This window comes from Peromyscus eremicus, chromosome 4, assembly GCF_949786415.1.
Source record: "Peromyscus eremicus chromosome 4, PerEre_H2_v1, whole genome shotgun sequence".
Taxonomy (NCBI): Eukaryota; Metazoa; Chordata; class Mammalia; order Rodentia; family Cricetidae; genus Peromyscus; species Peromyscus eremicus.
This window is the reverse complement of record NC_081419.1, coordinates 11,610,039-11,634,358: the sequence shown is the minus strand read 5'-3', so window position 1 is coordinate 11,634,358 and position 24,320 is coordinate 11,610,039. Positions and strand designations below refer to the sequence as shown.

The 24,320-nt window shown below is 52.1% G+C and overlaps 1 protein-coding gene across 6 annotated transcripts in view; it reads left to right on the top strand.

Annotated features, from left to right (window-relative positions):
- Dennd1a (DENN domain containing 1A) overlaps positions 1–21,818 on the top strand; it is a 502,935-nt gene extending 481,117 nt beyond the window's left edge. For 4 of the 6 annotated variants that reach the window (XM_059260209.1, XM_059260211.1, XM_059260210.1 and 1 more), the window contains 4 exons: positions 2,556–2,644; positions 16,135–16,263; positions 19,046–19,304; positions 20,131–21,818. In XM_059260209.1, the coding sequence (XP_059116192.1) occupies positions 2,556–2,644; positions 16,135–16,263; positions 19,046–19,304; positions 20,131–21,333 (1,680 nt within the window). In that variant the 3' untranslated portion in view covers positions 21,334–21,818. The remainder of the gene's footprint in view (positions 1–2,555; positions 2,645–16,134; positions 16,264–19,045; positions 19,305–20,130) is intronic. The other 2 variants (XM_059260212.1, XM_059260213.1) reach the window with 1 other exon arrangement.
- The last annotated feature ends 2,502 nt before the right edge of the window (positions 21,819–24,320 follow it).

The window sequence follows — 24,320 nt, the reverse complement described above, 5'->3', positions numbered from 1 at the left end:
CAACTTTCCCCTCCAGTCCCCTGAACAGAGCTGGAAAGCCCTGTTTAGCATTCTCTCCCCTGGCACTGTTGAGATCCTAGCAATGGTGAGCCAGCCCCTGTTGTGTATGAGAGCGCTTTTTCCCTCCACCCAGCCATCACCCTTCCTAAGCACCCCCAAAAGAGGGATGGTACTGTTGAAACACACTGGGGTTATCTGCATTGTCTTTTGATTCAGCCTTGATTAAACCATTACCTGTGTGTATCTGTGTATCTAGGCCTGGTTGTGGCCTGCCACTGCATGGTGTGGTGTGGTATGGTGTGTGTGTGGGTGTGTGTATGTGTGTGGGTGTGTGTGTTCACCTCTTGTGCATGCCTTTGTGGATATCTGTTTGTGAGACTATACACACTATAGTCTCCTGGCCCTGGTGCATTTGAGTGTCTGTAATGATAATCCTACACCAGTGAGGTATGTGTGACTCTGGGTGGGTCTGTAACCATGGGGGTGACTGTCTCTGGTCCGTTGTGTCTTTCCCACCCTCCCTCATGCACCCCCCACCCCCCACCCTCCCACCCCACCCCACCCCACCCCACCCCTCCCGCTCCTCTCCCTCCTCTGTCTGTTTTATCATCCCTAATGAAGCAGTCTCCTCCATCGATCCTGCTGATTGCCAACCCATTCCTTTTGTTTGTTGGCGCTGAGCCATTCAGCAGCACTCTGACAGCTCAGCTCGTCTAATTAGCTCTGTTGTTCTTTTTCCCCATGTTTCACCACGTTGCAAGTTCAGTTGAAGTTGCCACAAACTTAATCCCTCCATTTCAGTAGCAAGTTCACATTCTTAACCTGTCTTCATTGTAGCAAGGAGCAGCCCTGTGCAGGACAAGCCGACAGGCCATAATGTCTGACCTTTCTGAGTGCAATCCCCAGGTCCCTGGCAAAGGCAAAAGACCTCTTCCACCCAGCTGCGCTCTCCTCCTTTACAGGCATAGTCTCAGGGATCCAAGGGGTCTTGCTGGGAAAACCAGCTCCATATGAGAATGGAGGCAGATACAGCCATCCATTTATTCAGCAAATGTTGACCAAATGTCTGTTGGGTAGCAGGCACCATTCTAATAGCAATGACAACCACAATAGTATTTACCGCTGTTAGATTCCAGACAGTAATGTTGGCCTGTCTACAAATCTTTCTGAGGCTCCACTATGTACCAGGCACCTCACAGGATGCCTGAAAGGATTAAGACGATCTGCAGTCTATCTTCGTACCTGCACCTCCCTCCCTTCTTCCTTTTGCTATTGATAATAGGGGGCATCTAGATCACAAAGAAGCAGACAAGCATTTCTGGAGCCCCCTGCTCTTTACCATGTCCACACCAGCTGTTCCCCACACCCTGTGGTTGAGTCTTAACAATAGCCCCGTGGAAGAAGACGGCATGTTTTGTGGAATGTTCTTGGCCTTTACCACATCTCTGATTTGCCAAATGAGGCTGAGCTCAGACTGGCCGCTCCACAGGAAACTCTTTGGTTTGGTCAGACGTGTGCAGGCCTGAGGGCTCCTTGAAACTCCGTCAAGACTGGTCTTGTATGCAGCCACCTTCTGTAATCTTGTTCCTCACCATTGTGCTGTTACCTACCCACCAGTTGCGGAGGGTGGGGAAAGGGCAGTAGGTAATGGAGTGTGTGCACTCTCCTTCCCATCTGTTAGCAGAGCTCAGCTGCTGTATCATTGCAGTTGCAGGGAATGCAAGCCCCCTGTGCCTGCTGCAATGTTGGCTAGTCTTCATGAGCAATAAGAGCCACAGAGGGGCATTCTCACCTCTCTTCCCAAACCTTTCGACATTGGAGGAAGTGGTCAGAGTACCACACATAAAGCTACATAATGATGATTGGACCAAATGAGACGCATCCTAAGAGTACCTAGAAATTCATGGCCTAACATCCATCACAGGCTCTAATGGGTCAAAGAAGGAGGCATGTCTCCTCTGAGGCTTCATCTTGGTTTTCAGAGGTGGCAGCTCAGAATGACCCATCTACAGTGTCTGCTGCCCTCCTGCACCACTGACACCCTAAGCTGTGCTTTGTAAAGCCTCCAGTTGAGCCCTGCTGGAAGACAGACGTGGGGTGCCCTGGGAAGCAGGTTGGTTTAGCTGGGCACTCTCTGGAGCTGTCACTTGCTTCCCTCTTCTCGTTAGAGAAGAAAATAAGTACCCTATAATTTGGCTGCAAAATTATATTGAATATGTTCACCCCCAAAACAGGCCTGGGTGGGACCCCTTTGTTCCACACACTTACAAGGGCTTTGTGGGGTCCACCTCCCATGTAGTTCACACCTCACTCAGCCCTGTGAGAAGCCAGTGGGTCTGTGGGTGAGGAAAGCCTTTCACGTTAAATTCCAGGTAACAGATCCATATGCTGTCTGTTAAATGGTGGTGTTTCAGTGATAAGCAGGACTCTGAAAGCCCAGACCGGTAGAACCTCTAACCAAGCCTTTTGGGGCTGACTACCCAGATGTTCACAATGGACTTGTGAAGCCTTTCCAAATCACTCCTTCTTGGGGATTTCCCCATGCTCATCCTTAGGTACGACCGCCTCGTCCGCATGTTGTCAAGAGACCGAAGAGCAACATCACTGTGGAAGGCCGGAGGACATCTGTCTCAAGCCCTGAGCAGTGAGTACTGTTGCCACCTCCTTTCTGTCCCCAAGAAACCGGTGGTGACCAGGCATGCAGTCCCAGCCTCCTCTTGGAGGCCCCTTGAAACCTTGAGCAGGTGTTTCACAAGGAGACCAAACAGGGGACAGAGCTTGGTCCTTGGTGTCAGAGTCTGAGCCTCTGTTGTCACATTATCAAGAGGCCCCCACAACAGAGAACCTGGACTATGTTTGATTGGTGAGGCCCAAAGGGCACTCAGTCACACTCCAAAGGTCCAGGCCTCTCATACTGAAGTTGTAGAGTCCACAGGTTAGAATAAGCTACCTTGCCAAAGAGGTTGCCTGCTTAGCAAGGCCACCGTCTTTTTAGGCCCAGTGGGGTTCGAAGTCTGCATCATTTGAGTTTGCTATACACAAGACATCCTTACCCTTGGTCTCTCCTGGGCTATAGCACCTGTGCTACTAGGACTTGGCTTCAATGTCCCCTCTGACCTGCAGCTCCCCACGGCACCCCAGGACCCAGCCTAGCACCAGCTTTGGTCACATCCTGCGGCTGTTGGGTAGATGGGGTGACTGAACCTACAGGGTCAAAAGCTGGAGAAGGCAATGCTGTTTCTCCTGTCCCAGTGTACATAGTCCTTGGGCTCTGTCCAGACACCTGGGCAACTATTCAACAGCTTCCTGGGGTATCTTTAGAATGTTCAGGAATCCATCTTGGCCTAGGGTTGTTTGAGGGCTGAGGAAAACAAAAAACAAACAAACAAAAAAAAAAACACACAAAACACTATCCTTTGTGTACCCCACTTTACAAAGAACTGGTGCCAAAATAGAGAAAAGATTCCAAAATGTCAGGCTGTGGTCTAGCCTAGGTGCACTTCAGTTCTCCCGTGATCCTCTGCTTTATTATAGAACCAGCTTGAATGGTCTTTGTTACCCAGAGAACACAAGAGTGGGGAAGAGAGAGAGAGAGAGAGAGAGAGAGAGAGAGAGAGAGAGAGAGAGAGGGGGGAGAGTATGCATATATGTGTTTCTGGAGATGCTTGAATATGTGAGATTTTGAAGAGGGGACACCTGAAGTTGGGGCAGGTTTAACTTGGGTTCTGCACATTGGCATGGTCGGAATACTGAGGGACATCTCCCTTGCCATGGATTATGACTGCCCCCTTGTGGTGAGAATGCTGCGTGGCTCTGGTTTTCCCCTTGCCCTAAAGATTTCTCTTGAGGAGGATGGAATTAGCCACCTCTTGTAGCTGATCAGCCTTTTACACAGTGTCCTGGGATAGAGGCCATGGACCTGTAGATATTGAGTTATAAACGATGTCCTTGCACCGCGCGCACACATTCATTCTCATTCTCTCTCTCTCTCTCTCTCTCTCTCTCTCTCTCTCTCTCTCTCTCTCTCTCTCCCTCCCTCTCTCTCCCTCTCTCTCTCCCTCTCTCTCTCACCAGACCAGCAGCAGTCCATATCCTACAGAAACACATTCCCAACTTTGTGTCCTGATTAGAGATTGGACTTGCCAAGCACATTTATTTATGCTGTTCCTGTTTTAGTGTGTGCAGAGAGCCGATTGTGTTGAGAAGGTGGCTCTTCTGGTAATTGCCTTAGCCTTGTTGGTATCACCCAGCATTTTCATGTAATGTGCCTGTCTTAGATTTCTTTCCAGAAAGCATCAGGTTGAGATGAACTGGACAAGAGTGTGGGGGCTGGTTCAGGGGCTGGCGAACAACAGTGACAGGAATTAAAAGACTAGTCCATGAGCAACCCTCAGCACAGCTCAAGATGGCCAGGAGGTAGCAGGGAGAGCCTAAAACGTCATTCCTAGGGTTTCTTTTCACATTGTCTTAATGAGGAAGAGGGGAGGCTGGGCTCCCATCATGCCAGTGACATTTCTGGTGCCACCCGGGTGTTTCCCTGCATCTCTTCCATGCTGCCATCCCCCTACCCCCGCCATGCTCCTCCACTTCCAAATGCCATGTCACAACAGCACTTGGATGTGTTTCTCTCAACTGTCACCAGCTCCAGCTGGCAGGACCAACTTCTTGAAACACAGGAAGCATCCAGCGGAAAATATTTTAATAAAACAGATTCCTCATAAAATATTGTTCTAGAAGAGAAGGAAAACAGCGCCACCAGTCTGTCGGCTTTGTGTTGGGAGAGTTGGGAAGAGGAGCCAGCAGGCAGGAGCCAGCGTCCAGTGGGTCTTTGTTGAGGGTGGTCCCAGTGGCACACGTGGACTCAGGACCCGTTGTCCATTCTTTTTTTTTTGAATCCTGGTTCTTGGTCTCTGCTGGGATATAAGTGCACTGGGATCCTGGAGACCTTCGGTTGTGGGGAGAGGGTGACTCCTTCTTCCTGCCTGCCTGGCCCTCACTGCAGGGTGACCCCTCTTCCTGCCTGCCTGGCCCTCAGTTCAGGGGTGACTCCTCTTCCTGTCTGCTCAGCCCTCAGTTCAGGGGTGACTCCTCTTCCTGTCTGCTCAGCCCTCACTGCAGGGTGACCCCTCTTCCTGCCTGGCCCTCAGATCAGCAGCACATTCAGTAGTTACCTCTGTTTAGCATGATGGAGCCGCTTAAGAACTGAGCACTTTGAGATCCGATCCAGCAGCAGCCGGCGGTCTCGGCTGAAGTCCGTTTCTTCCTTTCCTGCTGACATGCCTCTGTCCATTGCTCCATCTGTTCATTCATGTCCGTCCTTTCATCAGACATCTTTGAAAACCTACCAGGCACATGCTAAGCGGCCTTCAGAGGGAGTTCCCATGGTGACTCATTTATTGACTTACATTTACCCAAAATGAAATTTCCTTCGTGAATTAAGGTTTCCTAGCCCCTTAAGGTCATTTCTTGGCATTTGGATAAGCACTTCAGGAGATGTTCAGGGAAACAGTCTGTTTCCCAGTCACCAGTCACTGATTAGCATGAGGTTAAGGGCTGGGGAGATAGATGACTCAGTCACTATTAGGACTGAGTTTGGATCCCCAGCACCCATGTAAAAGCTGGATGTGGTAGAGCACATCCGTAACTGTAGCACTATGAGGACAGAGCATACTGGTCAACCAGTCTACCCAACAGTGAGCTGTGGGTTCAGTGAGAGACCATCTCAAGACAATAAGGTAGAGAGCAATGCAGCTTCTGGCTTCCACACATGTGTGCACACCTACACATATACATGCACACAGACTCTACACAGACACACTCAAAAATGAAAAACAATGTAATTAGCTGCTCTTTCTCTCTAAGAAGCATTAGCTCCTCCTCCATTGTTTTTTCTAAGAAGCATTAGCTCCTCCTATTATTCAAAGCAGGAGAGGCCTCCTTTAGATGCTAGTCAGCAAGACATTCAACTGGGGCCCCAGATCTATCCTGTGTGCTAGCACTCTCCCCTTGGGCAGGAGCCCACAGTTGGAAGGTAGCAGGGCCAGTTAAGTTCTGCCTCCTCATCCTCACCATTGCACACTGCTACCCTCCTTAGCATAGGACCTATGTGGGCCCTTTGTAATCTGGCTTTGCCCAAAGACAGTTTTGTGTCCCAAAACAACTTGCCCAGCCTGCCAGCCCTCTTCCCAGGTTCCTTAGAACCTGGAGTTGGGAAATGGGTCTCCTCAGATCTTCTGTCACAGAACCATCTTCACAGGAGCCTGAGCATTTCCACTTGGGGAAGGAGGAAGAAGCACCATTAACTGAATACCACACCCTTTAGGACCATAGTGGGTAGGTAGTGCTGTTCCAGGTTCTTAAGCCTGAGAAGGGAGGCTCAGGCTGCAGCTTTATAGTAAAGCCAAAGTCCGAGGGCCATGACTGGTAGGACCTCCAGGCTCATGACGGAAGCTTCCCCACCATCCAGCCTTGTTATCCAAAACCTGATTATGCCTCAGCAGCTCCTCAACCTCTACAGTGAGTGCAAAAGGGGTCACACCTCCCCTTGTTAGAGGTGGCCTCAGTTTCCAGCCAGAGCATGCCTGATTGTCAAGCCCCAAGGTATTTCCACCCAGCTTGCCAGGTGTTGGGGAATCCCCCATCCAACTTGCTTCTCAGCCAAAGTCCATGGACAGCTCTGGGAGTATTGTGATCAGCATCACACACACCCACTGGACCCCACCCTGAGACTGAGCCAAGAGCCCAGTGAGCACAATGACCTCCAGGTGCCCCTCAGGTTCCCCATGAGGAGGCTGCAGTGGGACCAGGGCAGCAGCCCTCACTGAGTGGCTGAGTATAGAGGGATGTCACCTATGTATGCCCCTGGTTCCTCTTCATGGTGCAGCAGTAGGGCCACCTTCTGAGTCCTAAGGATAGGAACTTGCAGATGGTGGTGAACATGAGGGGCTCTGCCCTGATCACCTGCCCTCCGAGCTCTCTGGACTGTGTGGCTTGTCTCTACATACAGATTCTGCTGGCAGTAACCTATCATTTAAGTTCCTTTGTGCTAAATAAGAGCCCAGATTTAGCCACCACTCCCACCAGATACATGAAATCTGTCTTTGTAAGAAATTTTGTCAGAATAATGCAATAGCCTTAGAGACAGCTTAGAGACCAGGAAAGGGAAAAGTTCACTATGACTCACACTACTTTGATTCAACTACACATAAGTATTTGTGGTAGCTGGATATTGGTGGCACAGACCTTTAATCCTAGCACTCAGGAGACAGAGGCAGGTATATCTCCGAGTTCCAGGCCAGCCTGGTCTACAGAGCAAGTTCCAGGGCACCCAGGGCTACACAGAGAAACCCTGTCTCAAAAAACCAAATATATTTGTGTAGAGTCCCCTCCAGGCTTTGCCTAGTTATATTTTTGGAATTTCTCGGTCTGTGATATCCAACTGTATGGACTTGTCACTTATGTCTTGATAACTTCTATCATTTGTGACTACAGTGGGGGAGGGGGCTGGTCTTAACTCTGTCCCAATACTATACCTTTAGAGTTTGTTCCCAAGGTTTCATTCATATGAAAAATGCCAGGGTAATACCCCTGCTCACTGAGCTTTCTCTCATTCTGTATCACTGTAAGAAATGAATCCAACACTACAATTCACTGAGAATCGTGTGCAAGGCACTTTACATGTGACATTTCATTGCATCCTCATGAGAAGTTGGGAGATGGGGGACATGAGCTTTGTCCTACAGAAATGGCTCAAAGTTGAAGGATCTGGCCCTGCCCTTGGTGACGCAGCTAGTTGGTGACAGAGATGGGCTTCAGCTCTACCTCCTGATGCCCAAGCCAGTGCACCTGTCAGTGCTGTAGGAAGATATCTGTCCTGCATGACTCAACAAACAGAAGCCACACTGCCTTTCCTCCTGCCAGAACTGCACCCCCAGCCCCTGGGCAGCCAGCAGCACTGGGAATTCTCCAAATGGGGCAAGCTGCAGGTGCACTGGCTGGATCGACAGTCTGCACGGAGTGGAGCCCACACTGCCAAGGGCAGCCATGTGTGACTGCATTTGTCTCAAGTGTACTCCGTGGCCCCTGCACCAAGGCCCCAGAAGATGAAAAGAGATCAAAAGCCATTGCCAGAAGCATTTGCTGAGGACCGTGCCCAAAGTCCACATCTCAGAACACTTAGCACTTCCTCTTGTCTGGTTACTCCCCTTCACTGGCAGAAGACAAGCTGCTGTAGCACTAAGAACATGCCTCACATTCTTGGTGCTGGATCAAAACAGCCAAGCCTTTTCCCTCCTACACAGCCCAGAGCTACCCCAAGGATAGAGTCACTCATTTGGACAGAGGCCTGGTGTACAAGTGGACTTCCCCAAGGTGGCATCCCCGCCCACCACCTCTGAGGCTCCAAGGCTTCTCTACCACCTCCTTGTAACACCATATCTGAAAGTATCCAGGAGAGCCACAGTTGCATCCTAAATTAGGGGACATGTGGCATTCCGTCACCCCTCACCTCTTCAGCAACTGCCAGTCTCAATCCTCTAACACCCTGATGTTCTCCCAGGACCACACACTTTCCTTCCCATGCCCCAGGCCCCTATATGAACCTGCACTGTTAAAATTCTTCTGGATATCCCATTCTCACTCACAGGCACGTGTTTATGGAAGTGTGCATGTGGACATGGACACACACACACACACATACACACACACATACACACACACACACACACACACACACACACACACACACACACTCTGAGCTTCTCCAGGGCAAGAGTTGCATATTCTTCAGCTTTGACTTTGACTCCCAAACCAGTGCTTATCCAATCTTCTGCTCAAAGGTGTTTCCTAAATGGAGGACCACAGGAATCAGTAAAGGCAGATACTGTTGTTCATAGTCCACTAGCCCTGGAGATCAAGCAGGTATCAACAAACAACCAAAAACCCCTCCCAGGCACCTACTGTACACCAGCTGTGTGTGGAATGTGACCGTGAAGCTGTCTACCTCACATGGAGTATGACTGCTTGCACCTTGCCTTCTCTGACCCTGGAAGAGCTATGAGCTACTGCCAGCCCAGGAGCAAGTCTCCAGGATGCCAGCTGGGCCTGGGCCCCAGGGGGCAGGGGCAGCTGTCTTGGTGCTACCCCCTGGAAGGCTGCCAATACCCACTGCCTGAGCAACCAGAAGTACAAACACCTTCACAGAAGGTCACAGACCCAATTAGCAGAGCAAGAGGCCCCTGGCCTGACTCCCTATCCTCCCCAGTGGATTCTGGGTGGTAGAGACAAAGAGAAGCTGGAAGCCAGATAAGGAGCCGGAGCCAGGACTGGAAAAGCAGGAACCAACAGGAGCCCTCATCCAAGACTATCCAAACTGGGGGTGTCTCTACCCCCACTGACAACAGGAGCCCTCATCCAAGACTGTCCAAACTGGGGGTGTCTCTACCCCCACTGACAACAGGAGCCCTCATCCAAGACTGTCCAAACTGGGGGTGTCTCTACCCCCACTGACAACAGAACACCCTCTCGGGCTGATGGTGACTGGTGACAGCAATGGCCTTTGTTTGCTTCAGTGTCTCTTCACATGACTGAGTGCAAAGGTCCCACAACAGTCAAGGAAAGCTGCACTTACCCATCCATACCGTCTCCCCACACCCAGGGAGGACAGTTCTCATGCGCTGTCACCACAGGGAGTTTATTCCCTCTGGAAAGCCCTAGGAGTTACCCTTTCAGTCACCTCTAAAGACATTACCAGCTTACCTGAGACCCCAGCCTCTTACACATTCCATGTTAGCCCAACTTAGTAGCTTGTATCCCCAGGCCCTCACGAGTCTTGGCTTACCTCCCTGAGCCCAGCCAGGACAGTGTGAGCCCCTCTCAAACACAAAGGACCAGGCCTCTAGCAAGTGGAACAACTTGCCCTGAGTCTAGTCCCATACCTAGAACTGCCATGAGCACTGCTCCTTCTCCTGCCACTGCCGCTGTGGCCTTCAGGCAGGCAGCAACTATCCTGAGGGTGAAGGACTGAGTCCACACAATGTCTTCCAGATTCTGCCCATCTCCACCTTCCCTTCAGCACAGAGCCCAGAGAGTGACAATGTCTTCTTGTGTATATCTACCTGGTAACTTGGCAAGGACTTCTCAGGCCATGCTTGGACCACAAGTCTGGGCCTACAATATGGGCATTAAAGAATTCTGCTGAAAGAAGGGACAGCTACACAGGTTGAAGAAGAACTATGTGGGTACAGTAGTGGAGACTGGAAAGAAACGGCCCAGCAAGCCCAAGAGAGAGACTGGCCACCTTCCTGCTCCTGATGGTGGCCCAACTCCTGGCCAGCCAGCAGCTCAGCCTTCCCAAGCCATCAGTCCTTACGCTGTTCTGAGGCCCTCCCTCCCAGGTCCACCCTTTCCGAACACCTTGTCCTCGCTGCTTTTCAGAGGTACCTCTGGCCATCAAGCCACACTTGCTCTGCTCGGGATGATAGTATGGAGTCCATACCATTGTCCAGGGAGCCTCAGCCAAGATCTATGAACCAAGGGTATCCCTGACCCCCACTGACGCCTGGCAGAGCCAGTCTCCAAGGGAGTAGACAGCAGAATACCTCTTGTTCTGATGGTGGCTGCGGATGGCAATGACCCTCATTCCTCAGCAGATATTCATGTAACTGTACAGAGGCCCCCCCCCTGTGCAGCTAGTTCCTATGTCAGCCTTCAGTTGCCCCTCAGCACAACAGCCCTTCCTTTGGCTCTTTGGCAACAGCTCCAGGCCAGCTCCCAGAGGTACCCCACCTTACTGTCAGAGCCCCTTCTGCGTTTTTAGCCATTGTCAAACCCGTGGTCGGGGACTGGCCCTTTTTCTTGGGGTTGGAAAGATGTGGAAACTCTAAGGCTGGCTGGATGACACCCAAGTGCTGAGATAGAGCCAACAGAGAACCACTCACTTGGAAGGTAGCAACCACCTCTTCATCCCTGACCAGGATACAGGTGCCTGGCATCACCCTGTGAAGGGGCATTGGACAGCAGCTAGGGATTTGAGGAGTCAGTACTTGCTAGGCACCATGCAAAGCCCTTGGTGAATATTTTACTTCTCTGCTCAGACCTTCGGGAAGGCAGCAGCATCTCCATTTGCAGAGAACTCAAGGTCCAAGAAGGTAAAGTGACTTTGCCAAGGTGTCCAGAAAAAAAGGGAAAGGAGATAGAAAGTGCACAAGCTGGCCTTCTCTGGTGCCTGTCTACACATGTTACCCCACCAGGGCTGTGTCAGCAAGGGACAAAAGTAGCCAGGCCATTTACAAAGTGAAGACCCTTTGTGCTAGAGTGAAATGATTCTTCTAAAATGATCACGGTGTCCCTTCATTACCTCAGGAGACCAAGGCCTGGCTGATTTCCTCCCATCTTTATCTCAAGTGCATTTAAATGTCAATTAAATTTGAAACATCTACATTTGTCAGCACTTCATTTCGGGCCAGCGTGACGTGCGGCTGATTTGTCCATGCAATGTGACACATAAAAAAACTCGAGATGTAGATCTTCCTCATTAAAAAATAAGCCAGCGCGATCCTGGAGCAGCAGAGAGCACGGAGCACATCCCGGCTTCCTGACGCCGTGTCTCTGACATGGTATTTAAAAAGGAACAGCCTCGCCTGTCACCACTGTCACACACACGCGCTAACCAGCGACACGTTAAACCAAACATTAGAAAGGGCTCAGGAGTCATCCACATGGGAACTGCACTGCAGGGTGGTGGACGGGGCAGGGGCAGCAGGGGATGATAGGTCCAAGCCGTGATGGACAGAGCCTTTCTCTCGTGCCATGACATCACAGTCTTTCCTGGGTAGCCAAGTTCAGCCAGGCCTGCCTTTGCCCAGACAGCCCCTTTGTGTGTAATAAAATCCAGGCAAATGGTGGGGGGCAGACTGCAGGGTAGTAGCTGAATTGGGTTAATGAGGGAAGAGGTACATTTTTTTATATTCTGCCTTAAGCTAATAAAAAATTTAAGCCTGGACGTTTTCGATGGTTCATCCTTTATCCCTGACAAATATCTGACTGTATCTTTCATGGGAGAGCATGAGCCCTGAATTTAAATAAGTTTATTTTGAAACCTCACCTTTCATTAAAAGTGGAAGGGGAAACCCCCTACCTCTCAGTTCATTGTTTCAGGAAACAGGTGGCAGGACCCTGTGGTGTTTAGAGACAGGCAAATCCAGATGCCATTCCAGCCCCACCTTTAGCTGCTCTGTGACCCCAGGCAAGAGACTCGCCCTCTCTGAGCTTTGGCCTCTTTGTCATGAAGAATTAGTAAGAAACTACAGACAGCATGTGAGTTTTTTGATGAGTTAACACCATCCATGTGGCCTGGACATGACAAAGCTCTAATTGACCAAATCACTTGGCACAGTTCACACCAGTGCCCTGTCACTCAAGAAGCAATGGTGTGCTCTGAGCACCCAAGCCGGCCTGGCATACAGAGCCAGCTGGTCGAAGTAGGGCTCCCTCTCCTGCATTCGTAGTTTGTGGGAGGCCCTGGGTGTCAGAGCCCTGCACTGCAGGACTTTAATGGCACCACAGACCTGCCCAGGACAAAGGCTCTCGGCTCTCTTTGGATGTGACAGACTTAGTGGCGGTCAGCCACCATGTGATCTGTGCCAGGGAAGAGGCCCACGCTTTACATGATTGTCAGACATTCACAGTGCATCTGAGGGTCACCAAGCACTTAGTTCTATGTGACCCGGGTAAGGGTTTATGTTGTCTTGTGTCTGTCCACAGTCTCAGGGCAGCCTGAGCCAGGACCCCCGAGTTGCTTCCTGGCATGGTTATTTGCTCACTTCTCTGTCCTTCCTCAGTAATCCCCAGTGCCTAGCCAGCACTAGATCTGCTTATGCACAGGCAGGAAGTGGCCCTTGGCTAGACAGGTGCTCAGACAAATCGGGAGATGGCTAGACAGATGGACTCCATAAAGCTTGTGTTCTGGTTCTGCATGCTAGGTTGCCGTGCTCAGAGCCACTTCAGGTAACAGGTTACCTCCAGCATGGACATCACAGCACCCCAGGGCTCTCCCAGTGCTGTGGCGTTAACCTGAACCCTATCTTGAGGTTTCTGCCCTGAGTCCTGTAGACTCCATGTGTAAGCATCTCAGAGGGCAGGGAGGGATCCAAAGAAGGGCACATCTGTCAGAGCTCTAAAGTAATGGAAAGGTCTATGTGAAGGATTAGGTGTTCCAGAAGGAGGAGGAGGAGGAGGAGGAGGAGGGGATCCCAAGCATGCCAGCTCTCATCCTTTCAACCACTAACGGGGGCCAGAACCCTGACCTCGAGCTCAGTCAGGAACAGAACTGCAGAATAGCTGGGAATTATGATGCACCAAGACCCACAGCCAGGGAGAGTTGGGAACATTTGGGATGACATTTAGGGACATCCTAGGGATGACATTTGGGTCAGGTCTTCAAGATGAAAGAACAGTCTGTGCTGGGGATAGACAGGCACAAAAGCTGAGTGACAAAGGATGTCAGCTTGAGATAGTTCTCTGCAGCTGAAGTGGGGCAGTGGTGGGAAGGGACCTCAGGGCTTGATCCTGCAACCCACCAATACCCAGCACTCACCTCAAGCTGCCCAGAGTGGAGTGAAAATGCGGGGCTTGCTGCCTCGCACCAGCTGGAAGCCACGCATGCTAGAGAGCAGGGGCAGTAGAGAGAGAGTGGGGCAATAGAGAGAGAGCAGGGGCAATAGAGAGGGGGCAGGGGCAATAGAGAGGGAGTGGGGACAATAGAGAGTGGGGCAATAGAGAGCAGGGGCAATAGAGAGAGAGGGGGCAATAGAGAGAGAGCAGGGGCAATAGAGAGAGAGCAGGGGCAATAGAGAGAGAGCAGGGGCAATAGAGAGTGGGGGCAAGAGAGGGGGGCAATAGAGAGTGGGGCAATAGAGAGAGAGTGGGGCAATAGAGGGGGGCAATAGAGAGAGTGGGGCAATAGAGAGAGCAGGGGCAATCGAGGGGGGGCAATAGAGAGAGAGTGGGGCAATAGAGAGAGCAGGATAATAGAGCAAGCAGGTTACCCCAGCATCTGAGTATTTCTCCTCCCTCTTCTACTCAGCCTCCTTGACTGGGAAAGCAACAGGGACCTGGTGCCAGGTGAGCGCCTTCTGCCCCTAGTCCTTCTCCAGCTGTAGAAGAGCTGAGGGGTCTCCTCCTAGGTAGCCCTGCCACCTCCTAGTGCATGAGCCTGGGCTAGTAGCTTCCCCAGGAAGCCACAACCTCCACTGAAGTCTGAGGACAAAACTAATGGCCAGCCTGTAGGGACAAGGGGAAGCGAGGATGCACAGGTGAAGTGCTGAGCTTGTGGGTGGCTCTGGAGCCACTTTGAGTAATAACAGGTTAGCTCTAGCAATGGGGACCACAGCACTGGCCACCCCAGGGCCCTCCCCTAAATAAACCCTAAAAGGAATTCCAGCCTAGAAAGTGCAGAAAGGCTGCTGTGAGAGCATAGCCCTCCTGAGAGCCTGTGTCTCCTCCGTCTCCCCAAACCTTCACTGTTGCCTCTTGGGGATCTTCACAGTAAGCCCAGCTGCTGATAGGCAGAGTTAGCTGCGACAGCATCCATGGTGGGCCAGGATTCGAACCCGCCATAGTTTGGGCTGTCCTCTCCTGAGCCTATGGCCTCTCATGGGCACTGCTGGTCTGTACATAATTGCTAGGGGCCAGGTGTGGACTCTCTGGGCTGTGTGTGTTTGTTTATAGAGCTAGAGTGCAGGTGGCTGACAAGGGAGATATATTTTTTATAACAATGAATATTTAATTTCCATATCACAGATGAAAAAGACTCTCTGAAGAAGCATGCAAGACAGACTCCAGAGAGGGCAGCTCATCAGAAACGTGTCTTCTCAGGGCTTGCTTCCATGTAACTCACTGGTTCCTTAACTTTTCCCCTATTATTGAATAGAGATATGCATGCTACAGAGAAAGAAAAGGAAGCAGGAAGTGGAGTCACCCACAATCCCATAATCCTGCCGTTACTGGAATCTAAGCACTTCTCCAGTCTTTCTCTCGTGCAGTTGTCCACAAGCAGCTGAGGGGCTACAGTATCCTCAGGGGACCAGTCCCAGATGCTGAAATCCAGGGTGTTCATGCCTGTTCTGTGAAATGGTATGATGTTTGCAGAGAACCCCACACACTCTCCTATATAATTTAGATTACCTCTAGGTTACGTTTTATAGCTAATCTAGTGTACATGCTATATAGATAGCTGTTGAGCTGAATTGGGGGAATAACATAATGATGGGAATGGACTGCACATGCTCAGTACAGATGCAAGTTTTCCCAAACATTTTCTTTGGTTGGTTGGTTGGTTGTTTTGTTTTGCAAGACAAGGTTTTTCTGTGTTGCCTTGGCTGTCCTGGGACTCACTCTGTAGACCAGACTGGCCTAAAACTCACAGAGATCCGCCTGCCTCTGCCTCCTGAGTGCTGGGGTTAAAGGTGTGCGCCACCACCACCTAAACTTTTCTTTTCTTTTCTTTCTTTCTTTTTTTGTTTTTTGTTTGTTGTTGTTGTTGTTGTTTGGTTTGGTTTTGGTTTTGTTTGGTCTGATTCGGTTTGGTTTGGTTTTTCAAGACAGGGTTTCTCCGTGTAGTTTTGGGGCCTGTCCTAGATCTTGCTCTGTAGACTATGCTGGCCTAAAACTCACAGAGATCCACCTGGCTCTGCTTCCCGAGTGCTGGGATTAAAGGCGTGCGCCACCACCGCCCAGCAGCCACCTAAACATTTTCAACTCACAGCTGATTGACTCTGTAGAGATGGAGTCTACAGATTTGGGGAGGACAATCATAAAAATAGCAATTGTGTCATGGTTTAAAATTCTCTTCTTTGGCATTACATGTGATGGGAAGGGAGCATTCAGCCAGCAACACCCTGAGAGCAGTAGGTGTCTCTGGGCCTGAGTCATGGTTCATTTAGGGTTAACTTACTGGAAGTGGGTAATCGGGTCAGACAAGCCTGGATGAGATTTCCAGGCTCTTGACGCACATGGCAAACCCAGCCTCCTCTCTGCTTGGAGCCGGCCTCCATACCCCAGTGGGTGCCCTGGGGCTTCTTTCCATCCTGTGCCCTCGCCGTGCCCTGACTGCCTCTTCTCTTCTCTCTTGTCCAGCCTGGTAAAGCCCTTCCGACACTATGCTGTCTTTCTCTCTGAAGACTCCTCTGATGAGGAATGCCGACGGGAAGAGGCCACGAGCACCGGCTTCACTGAAAGCTTTTTCTTCTCTGCTCCCTTTGAATGGTCTCTCTTCCTCCTTCCAGTTCCTTGGGCTCAGCCTGGTGACTCTTTGGGTGCAGGGGGGAGTATGGGGCAGGGGGAGGGGGAGGCCGGGGGGGAGCTGGAGCTGCTTGCTGCCATGGGGAGAAAAGTTCCTGGGTGCCAATTTGCAGGGTGTGTGCCTCTCTACAGGCCTTGTCTCAGGCTCCTGTTGTGCCAGCCCCACAAGGCTGTGACAACAAAAGTGACAGGTGAGACGGAAGCACCAGCCCCTTTCCTTACAAGGGGAAACCATGTGTTTAATGGAACTGGGGGCCACAGTAAGCCTGACTGCGGTCATCCATTTCTCAGTGCACCGTAGAAAGCTGTGGAGACAGGAAGGCAGATGTCAGGCAAAAGCCAACTTGAGTTACATGAAACGCATGTTAATGCCAGCATGCCAGCCACACGTGGTGATGCACACCTGCAGCTAAGGTAGAAGGACCATGAGTCTGAGGCTAGCCTGAGGTGCATAGCAAGTTCCAGGCCAGTCTGAGCTGAATACAAGACCCTGTCTCAGAAAAAAAAATGTGTGTGTGGTATGTGTGTTTACATGTTATGGTCTGCCTGGGTTTCTTAAGATTAATATCTTAATTATGTTATAACCTAAGCCGCATACAAATTACAAACAACAATTTTTTAAAAGGAAAAGAAAGCTCACCTTAAAAATGTTCTTCCTAGGAGCCTCAGGATGTGCCTACAACCTACCACAGTGCTAGCTGCTGGCCCTTCACATCCAGGGCCTTGTCTCCCTCCACCTCCACCCCCAGACTTTCCCACCCCTCTGTTCTCTAACCTCAAGTGCCCAACATCAGGTCTTCTCCCTGTGGCTTCATCCCGGACCTTCTGAGTCCAAGGTTGCATGCATGCATGCATGCATGCCATGCATGCGCACGCGCGCGAGTTCCTTCCGTGCTGCCAGATCACTGGGATGATGGCAGTACCCCCACCCCTTAGTCCAAGATACCTGAGCTGCACACACACCTCTGCAGTATATTCATTCTTGCTCTTTGGTCCTTTTCTTTCTTTTTTTTTTTTTTTTTAAAATGTGTAGCCCAGGCTGGCCTCGAACTCGTGATCCTCCTGCCTCTGCCTCCTTCAGCAAATCCTACCAGCGTGTGCCACTACAACTGGCAAATAGATTACTGTCTTTCATCTTTTTTGTTTTGTTTTGTTTTTTGAGACAGGGTTTCTCTGTGTAGCTTTGCGCCTTTCCTAGAACTCACTTGGTAGCCCAGGCTGGCCTCGAACTCACAGAGATCCGCCTGGCTCTGCCTCCCGAGTGCTGGGATTAAAGGCGTGTGCCACCACCGACTTTTTGGTCCTTTTCAATGTTTGAAGAATCAGCTTTTCCACAGCAGTAATGTCTGTGCGATCACAGATCTAATGTATCCGCTGATGTAACTATTACTAGTTAGAACAGAGAAAGCTATTGAAAGAATACATGCTCATCTGAGTCGGCCTCAAGTCAGGAAAAGCCGCCTGCTTGGGTCCCTCTCCCTCCCTTGTGACAACTGTCTAGAGCCTCCGAATTAAATGATTGACTGATGCTTTTGCTCCCTTTCATGGTGCTGGAATGGAACCCAGGTCCTTACATGTTGGACAAGCGCAGGCGCTGAGACATAGGCAGCCCAGTGTTTCCTTATTTAAGCAGTGGTTAAAATTCCCTTCTTTATCCTGGGCCTAGAGCCAGTTCAGGGCCTCCTGTGTGTTTACAAGGGAGCTGTTCCATTCTAATTCACAACACAAAGGGTTAAAACAGCTATTCCCTCGTGTTTGGGAAGTAGGACTCCTCCTCCTCCTCCCTTGCATTGTGCTCACACTAGATGAAAGGCTCTTGGTCAGACTTTGGAAGGACTGTGGAGACTTTTGAACTTGGCTCCCATTCTACCCCTTACTAGGTGCTGTGAAGCACAGAGTGAGTTACTAAACTTCTCTGAGCTTCAGCTTCCTCAACTATAAAGTAGGGTTTAAGTCCCTGGGATGGCGCTGGGACTGCCTCCCTTGTAATCTTTCAGTGGGCCTTAGGTGTCAGCCTGCATATAACCAGCAGATGGAGCCCTCCACCGCTTCACCAGCACCATGTGCATAGCCAGCCTGACCCTAGAAGGGGAGGCACTGCACCAGCTAACCTCACTGGAGGGCAGGGCAGGCACTGCCTCCCAACAGATCCGTGGTGCCTGGAGGCTCAGTGGGAAAGCAAAAGGAACCAGCTGTTACACCCCGCTCACCCACAAGGTTATGGTCTGCGGATACACAGAACGCATAGAGCACAGGTGGCAGCCATGGGTGATTGTCACCGGCCTCTGCATACCCTCTGTACTTGTTCATGGAACCACACCAACACTCAGCTGAGGTTCACAAGGTCAAGTGACTCGCCCAGGTTCCCATGGCAAGAGATGGAACCAGGGCTTCTGGCTAGCCATGCTCTGGACCTGGCTCTGAGGAAGATTGGTCACTATACATACAGGAAGCAGATGGGACAAAGGAATACATGTGCCCACCTGCAAATGCCCCTCCAGTCCTACCTGGTTTGTATGTGTTACATACAAAGACCTTGTGCCCTGGGGCACTTCAGGGTCTCCCCAGAGCAAGTGAGAGCCACAGCATCCTGCCCAGGGCACCAAGCATGCACCAAGACCCAGTCCAACCCCCAAAGAATGGCAAAACATTGGTCCTTGGACCTGGACGTGGTCAGGGGCTAGGGCCATTTGCTCCTCTCATAGATTGCTTGGAGGAAAATCCAGCTGGCTTTGTCTCCTCCCAGGCCACAGCCATACCGGACGTTGAAAGAATCAGACAGCGCAGAAGGCGACGAGAATGAGAGTCCAGAGCAGTTAGTGCGGGAGCCCTGGGGACCTGTCCCTGCCCCACCTGACCGAGCTGCCAGTATTGACCTTCTAGAAGATGTCTTCAGCAGCCTAGACATGGAGGCACCACTGCAGCCACTGGGCCAAGCCAAGAGCTTGGAGGACCTCCGGGCCCCCAAAGACTTTCGGGAACAGCCAGGGAGCTTCGACTACCAGGTATGGTGGGGGTAGAGCGCAGTAGCTGGTGGGGTACCTCCTGCTCCTAAGGTAGGTCCTTTGAGTCACAGTGGAAGGGGTCAGGGAAACACCACTCCACCGCCCATACTCCTTACCCTGTCTTAAGTCAATACTCCAACCCCACCCCATCACAAGAAGCTCATTATGCCACCAGCTATCAAGGGGGATGATGCTAGCAGGGCAGGGGGTGTCTGCCTGCCTCTGTTCTTATCTCAGAGGTCGGGCTGCTGCTACAGGGCTCCTTGGATCAAACTGGGCTCTAGATTGGTTCTCTGTGTGACCATCAGTCACCTCCCCTCTCTGGGGTCCACAGATTTTCCCACCTGCTGGGAATGAAGCCACATAAGTCTAGCGAAGTGACTTGCCCAGGTCAAATGGCCCACAAGTGGCAGGCAGAGTCAGGACTCAAACCCAGTCTCCTTTCTTCTGGTCTGTGTGCCTTCAACCAGGCCTGGAGCCACACTAGCCATTTTGAGGGTGATGAAAGATACCACAATCTCTAAACAGCAAAAATGCCCAAGCCATTGTTAGGTGTCCCACAGATGGAGACATTTTCCTGAAACTATTTGTCAAGCAGAGGCCTTTGTAAAAAGACAAGAGATTCCTCTGGATTCCCTTTGTGGGACAGGTCTGAACTTGGAGTCCAGATAGGCCTGGGTCTCTGCAGGTGTCCTGGGTACCTGCAACTCCTCCTGGTCCCAGGAGCCATGTGCCTGGCATGCAGGAAGGGTTGGGAATGGGCATGTACTTTCTGCTGTTGCCTGGGCCAGCCTGTGGTCATCACTCCCTCCCTCCTTCCCCACAGAGGCTGGACCTGTGCAGAAGCGAGAGGGGCCTTAGCATGGCTGCAGCTTTGAAGCTTGCTCATCCATACACTAAGCTCTGGAGTCTGGGTCAGGACGACATGGCCATCCCCAGCAAGCCTTCCACCACCTCCCCTGAGAAGCCCTCAGCTCTGTTTGGTACTTCCCCAGCCCTGCCTCACAAACCCCAGAACCAGGATGGCATCCTGAGCCCCAGCATCAAGGAGGAAGCTCCCACCCAAACTCCAGGCAGTATCACCATTCCCCGGCCACAAGGCAGGAAGACTCCTGAGCTGGGCATCGTACCTCCACCACCCACTGCCCGCACAGCCAAGCTGCAGGCTGCTGGCGGCCCACTTGGTGACTTCTCTTCCGAGCAGCTTCAGACAGACTGGCAAAGACAAGCTGCCCTGAGCCCAGCCCTACTGCCAGGGCTGCTCCCCAGTGCTGTCCCTCAAGGCCCCACAGAACTTCTGCAGCCACTCAGCCCAGCCCCGGGAGCTGCAGGCACAGGCAGTGATGCCCTGCTTGCCCTCCTGGACCCACTTAACACAGCCTGGTCGGGTAGCACCATCCCACCACATCCTGCCACTCCCAGTGTGGCTGCCCCATTCACCGCCCAGCTCAGCCTCCCCCGCACAGCGACACCCACCCCTTTTGCACAACCACCCCTCAATCCCTTTGTCCCATCTGTGCCAGTAGCACTGCCTACCACGCCCCTGGGCTCCACACCAGCCAGACCTTTTGGGACCCCTCCAGCGTCCCTGAGGCCGGCATATGCACCTAGCATCCTATTGTCTGGTTCTGGCTTCTATGCCCCTCACAGGTCTCAGCCCAACCTGTCTGCCCTCTCCATGCCCAACCTCTTTGGCCAGATCCCCATGGGTGCCCACACTAGTCCCCTGCAGCCACTTGGCCCCCCAGCTGTTGCCCCCTCCAGGATCCGAACATTGCCTCTGGCCCGCTCAAGTGCTAGGGCTGCTGAGGCCAAGCAGGGGCTGGCCCTGAGGCCTGGTGAACCCCCACTGCTGCCTCCTAGAGCTCCCCAGGGTCTAGAGCCAGCCCTGCAGCCCTCTGCTCCTGCACAGGCCAGAGACCCCTTTGAGGATTTGCTACGAAAAACCAAGCAAGATGTGAGCCCGAGCTCAGCCCCAGCCCCCACCTCTGTGGAGCAGCTCCGCAGGCAGTGGGAGACCTTCGAGTGAGCAGGCCTGTGCCACCATCCAGTACTGTGCCTCCCTATGTCCCATTTCTGACCAGGTTCCACTGGGGCAAAGGGACTCTGTGCCCCCTCTCCTCCACAGCCCATCTCTGAGGTCTGGTCCTGGGAATGGTACCATCCCAAGAGAGCCGCCTGCCACTCTCCTTGACACCCTGTATAAGGTTTGCACTAGAGGTCACCTGGGCCACCCGTGTCCCACCGCCGTCCCTCCAGTAGCCCAAGAGGAGCCAGGAAGCTCAAGGCCTCTCTCAAGCCCAGCTCTCCTCCTCTGCCAGGCCGTGCCCCACAGGGCCCATGTTAGTAACACCCATGCGAGCACAGCGTTGGGGAACACAGGTGTTTGGGGGGGCTGAAGTGACCACTCCTGGGCTGGCATTTCTCTTTGATGGGTGTCTCCAAACTTGTCTAGCAATATACTCTTTCCTAACCACCAAACCTGAGTTGTTCCTGGGGTGAGGGTCTGGGGACCCAAGCCCCAAACCCAGCTCCAGCCGGCCCTTACAGGGCTTGGCAACACCAGCAACTCCGATTTATAGGAGGAACCCACAAATCTGAGTGTTGGTAGCCTTCAGCTCACTGCCACCCCCGTCCTCTGGGCTCTCATGTCTGTCAAAGCTCAGGCTCAGCCTCCTGCCACTTGGAGCTTTATGGGCAGAGCTGGGCACCAGTGACCCAGATTCCAACTCAGAGGACAAGCTTCCTGCCACAAAGGGGGAGGCACAGCTGTTTGGGCTCCTAGGTCAGGATGAGGTGGGGCCTTAGGGCCCCCCAGATTCCCCATGGAGTGAATAAATATGGCCTCTAATCCTGGGGAAAGTGGGGGCCTAGAAGCCAGCCTTCCCTGCCATCTCCAGCTTCTCGCTAGTGCAGAAATTCCTGAGGCCAAGTCACCAAAGTTATAATGAAATGTTTTGTTATTGTTTCTTTGATCTTGCTTTTCCTTCTTACCTTATTGATTTGATGAATCTTAAAAATTGATTCCTTTCAATAAACCTTTAAGAAAACATCCTTCAGAGACATGCAGGAAATTGTGCACATTTGACCTGATTTCTCATTTCCTATGTGTGAATGGTCAGACAGCCTACCCCAGGGTTTCTAACGGGAACAAGGGGGTAGGGTCATTGGAGGCCCCTGTCATTCTAGGGAACCCTCTCTGTCTAAGAGGTTGCTCATGGGTCCCTGAGGCCTAGGCCTGAAATGCACCACTCCTCAGGGCTCTGTTGGGGGGGGGGGGGCTCAGCTGCTGGGGAGCTGAGTCATGGGGACCCTCCTGGCATTTGTGTTCCTGGACAGGTCTTAGTTCCACTTCTTCCATCCCAGAAAATTCCAAGTCCCACCCCAGTGGGCCAGCGCAGTGACAAGGTGTCAAGCAGCATGGGAAGCCACACACACCTACGGTCGGTCCACTAGGGACTGGTGCACACATTCACTTAATCTGTCCATTCACTGGGTAGAATTTGAGAACCCAGTGATGAACTGTGTGTTCAGTTGGGGAGAAGGCTGTGGTCCTGAGTCCTTCAAGTGAGGGAAGCCTGAGCAGGCACTTGGCCATCACCAGCGGCTTGCCCCTTTCCTGCCAGGGAGGGAACTGGGGATGGGCAGGTGGGAAGGACTACAGGAAGGAGCAAGTTCCACCCTTCCCCCAGACCTCCACAAGAATAGCCTCTACCCGCAAGTGGATACTGTGCAGCCCACACTGGTGATACTGGAATGTCTCGTTGTTGGCGTCCTGCAGGAAACATCTTAGGATCTGGCAACTGGAACAGTTCACCCATTTCCCCTCCCCTCTTCCAAGGGACACCAAGACAGCTAGGGGCAAGTTGGTCCCACCGCTACAGGGTAAGGACCAAGCAGGCCTCTCAACATCCAGGGTCTCATCAAAGCTTCTACTGAACCCCAGTGCCTCCAAGTCTGTGCCTTCTGGAGGTGACTGAAACCTGAGACATCCAGCTTCCTGTGTAAAAGTCTCCTGGCATTTGCACATGGAGCCCCCAGTTAGGAGGCACTGGCCTGGTCAGCAAGGATGACAGAAGGCTCTGGGAAGTCCGAAGGAGGCTGGATCTGCAGGCCAGTGCCCTCTGGGGGTGGGGTCAGAAGTCAAGTGCACTTGAGTGTGTAGCCACAGGATGTAATCCTGCAGCCTGAGCACCAGTGCAGTAGCTGCTGATGTGCATCTGCCGAGCACTAGTGGGCACACAATTGAGGCCTTCCTTGGCATGCTTTCCCTCAGTTAACAGCCATACACAGACAATGGAACTGCAGGCAATAGGTCAGCCTGTGCTGCAGAACCGCAGAGCTGCAGGGACAGAACAGCATCTCCATTCTGCCCTCTGGCCTGGCGAGGGTTCCAGGAAGCCCCTTCGGTTGTAGGCAGGTGAGGCACTTTCCAGTACTCAAAAGGGCAGCTAGTCTTTTCCATCAGATGGAGTTTAAACAGCTTCTGGAGTTTCTGCCTGTTTGTCTCTCGGATCCTCAGAATAGCCCTGTGAGGTGGGCAGAAAGGTTGCTCCATGCCTGCAGATGCCCACAGCAGGCAGGACAGCCAAGGACAGCTGTTCCTTGATTCCCGCAGGCCTGCCCTACAGACACGGGGGTATTAGCCATGGCACTGTCCATCAGATCTGCCCAAAAGGGCTTTTGTTCTGGAAGCCAAGAAGCCTCCCTATTCCCCAGCTTCTCTGGGACAGAGGCTGTCCTTGGAGGTTGGACAAGATGTCAAGACCAAAGTCTAGGAGCTTGGGCAAGCTCTGGCCTGTCCAGTGCTAGAGAACGTGCAGCCTTGGGCTTCCCCTGTCTCAGAGGCATCCAGGTTGTCCCCAGCCATGAAGCAGCCACTTCCCCTGTGAAATCACTTGCCACACTACAGTCACGTAGACTCTCAGGGCATGCCCACACACCCTGTCAACACAGTACAATGTGCAACACATCCCACATTCATTCATTCTCTCTCTCTCTCTCTCTCTCTCTCTC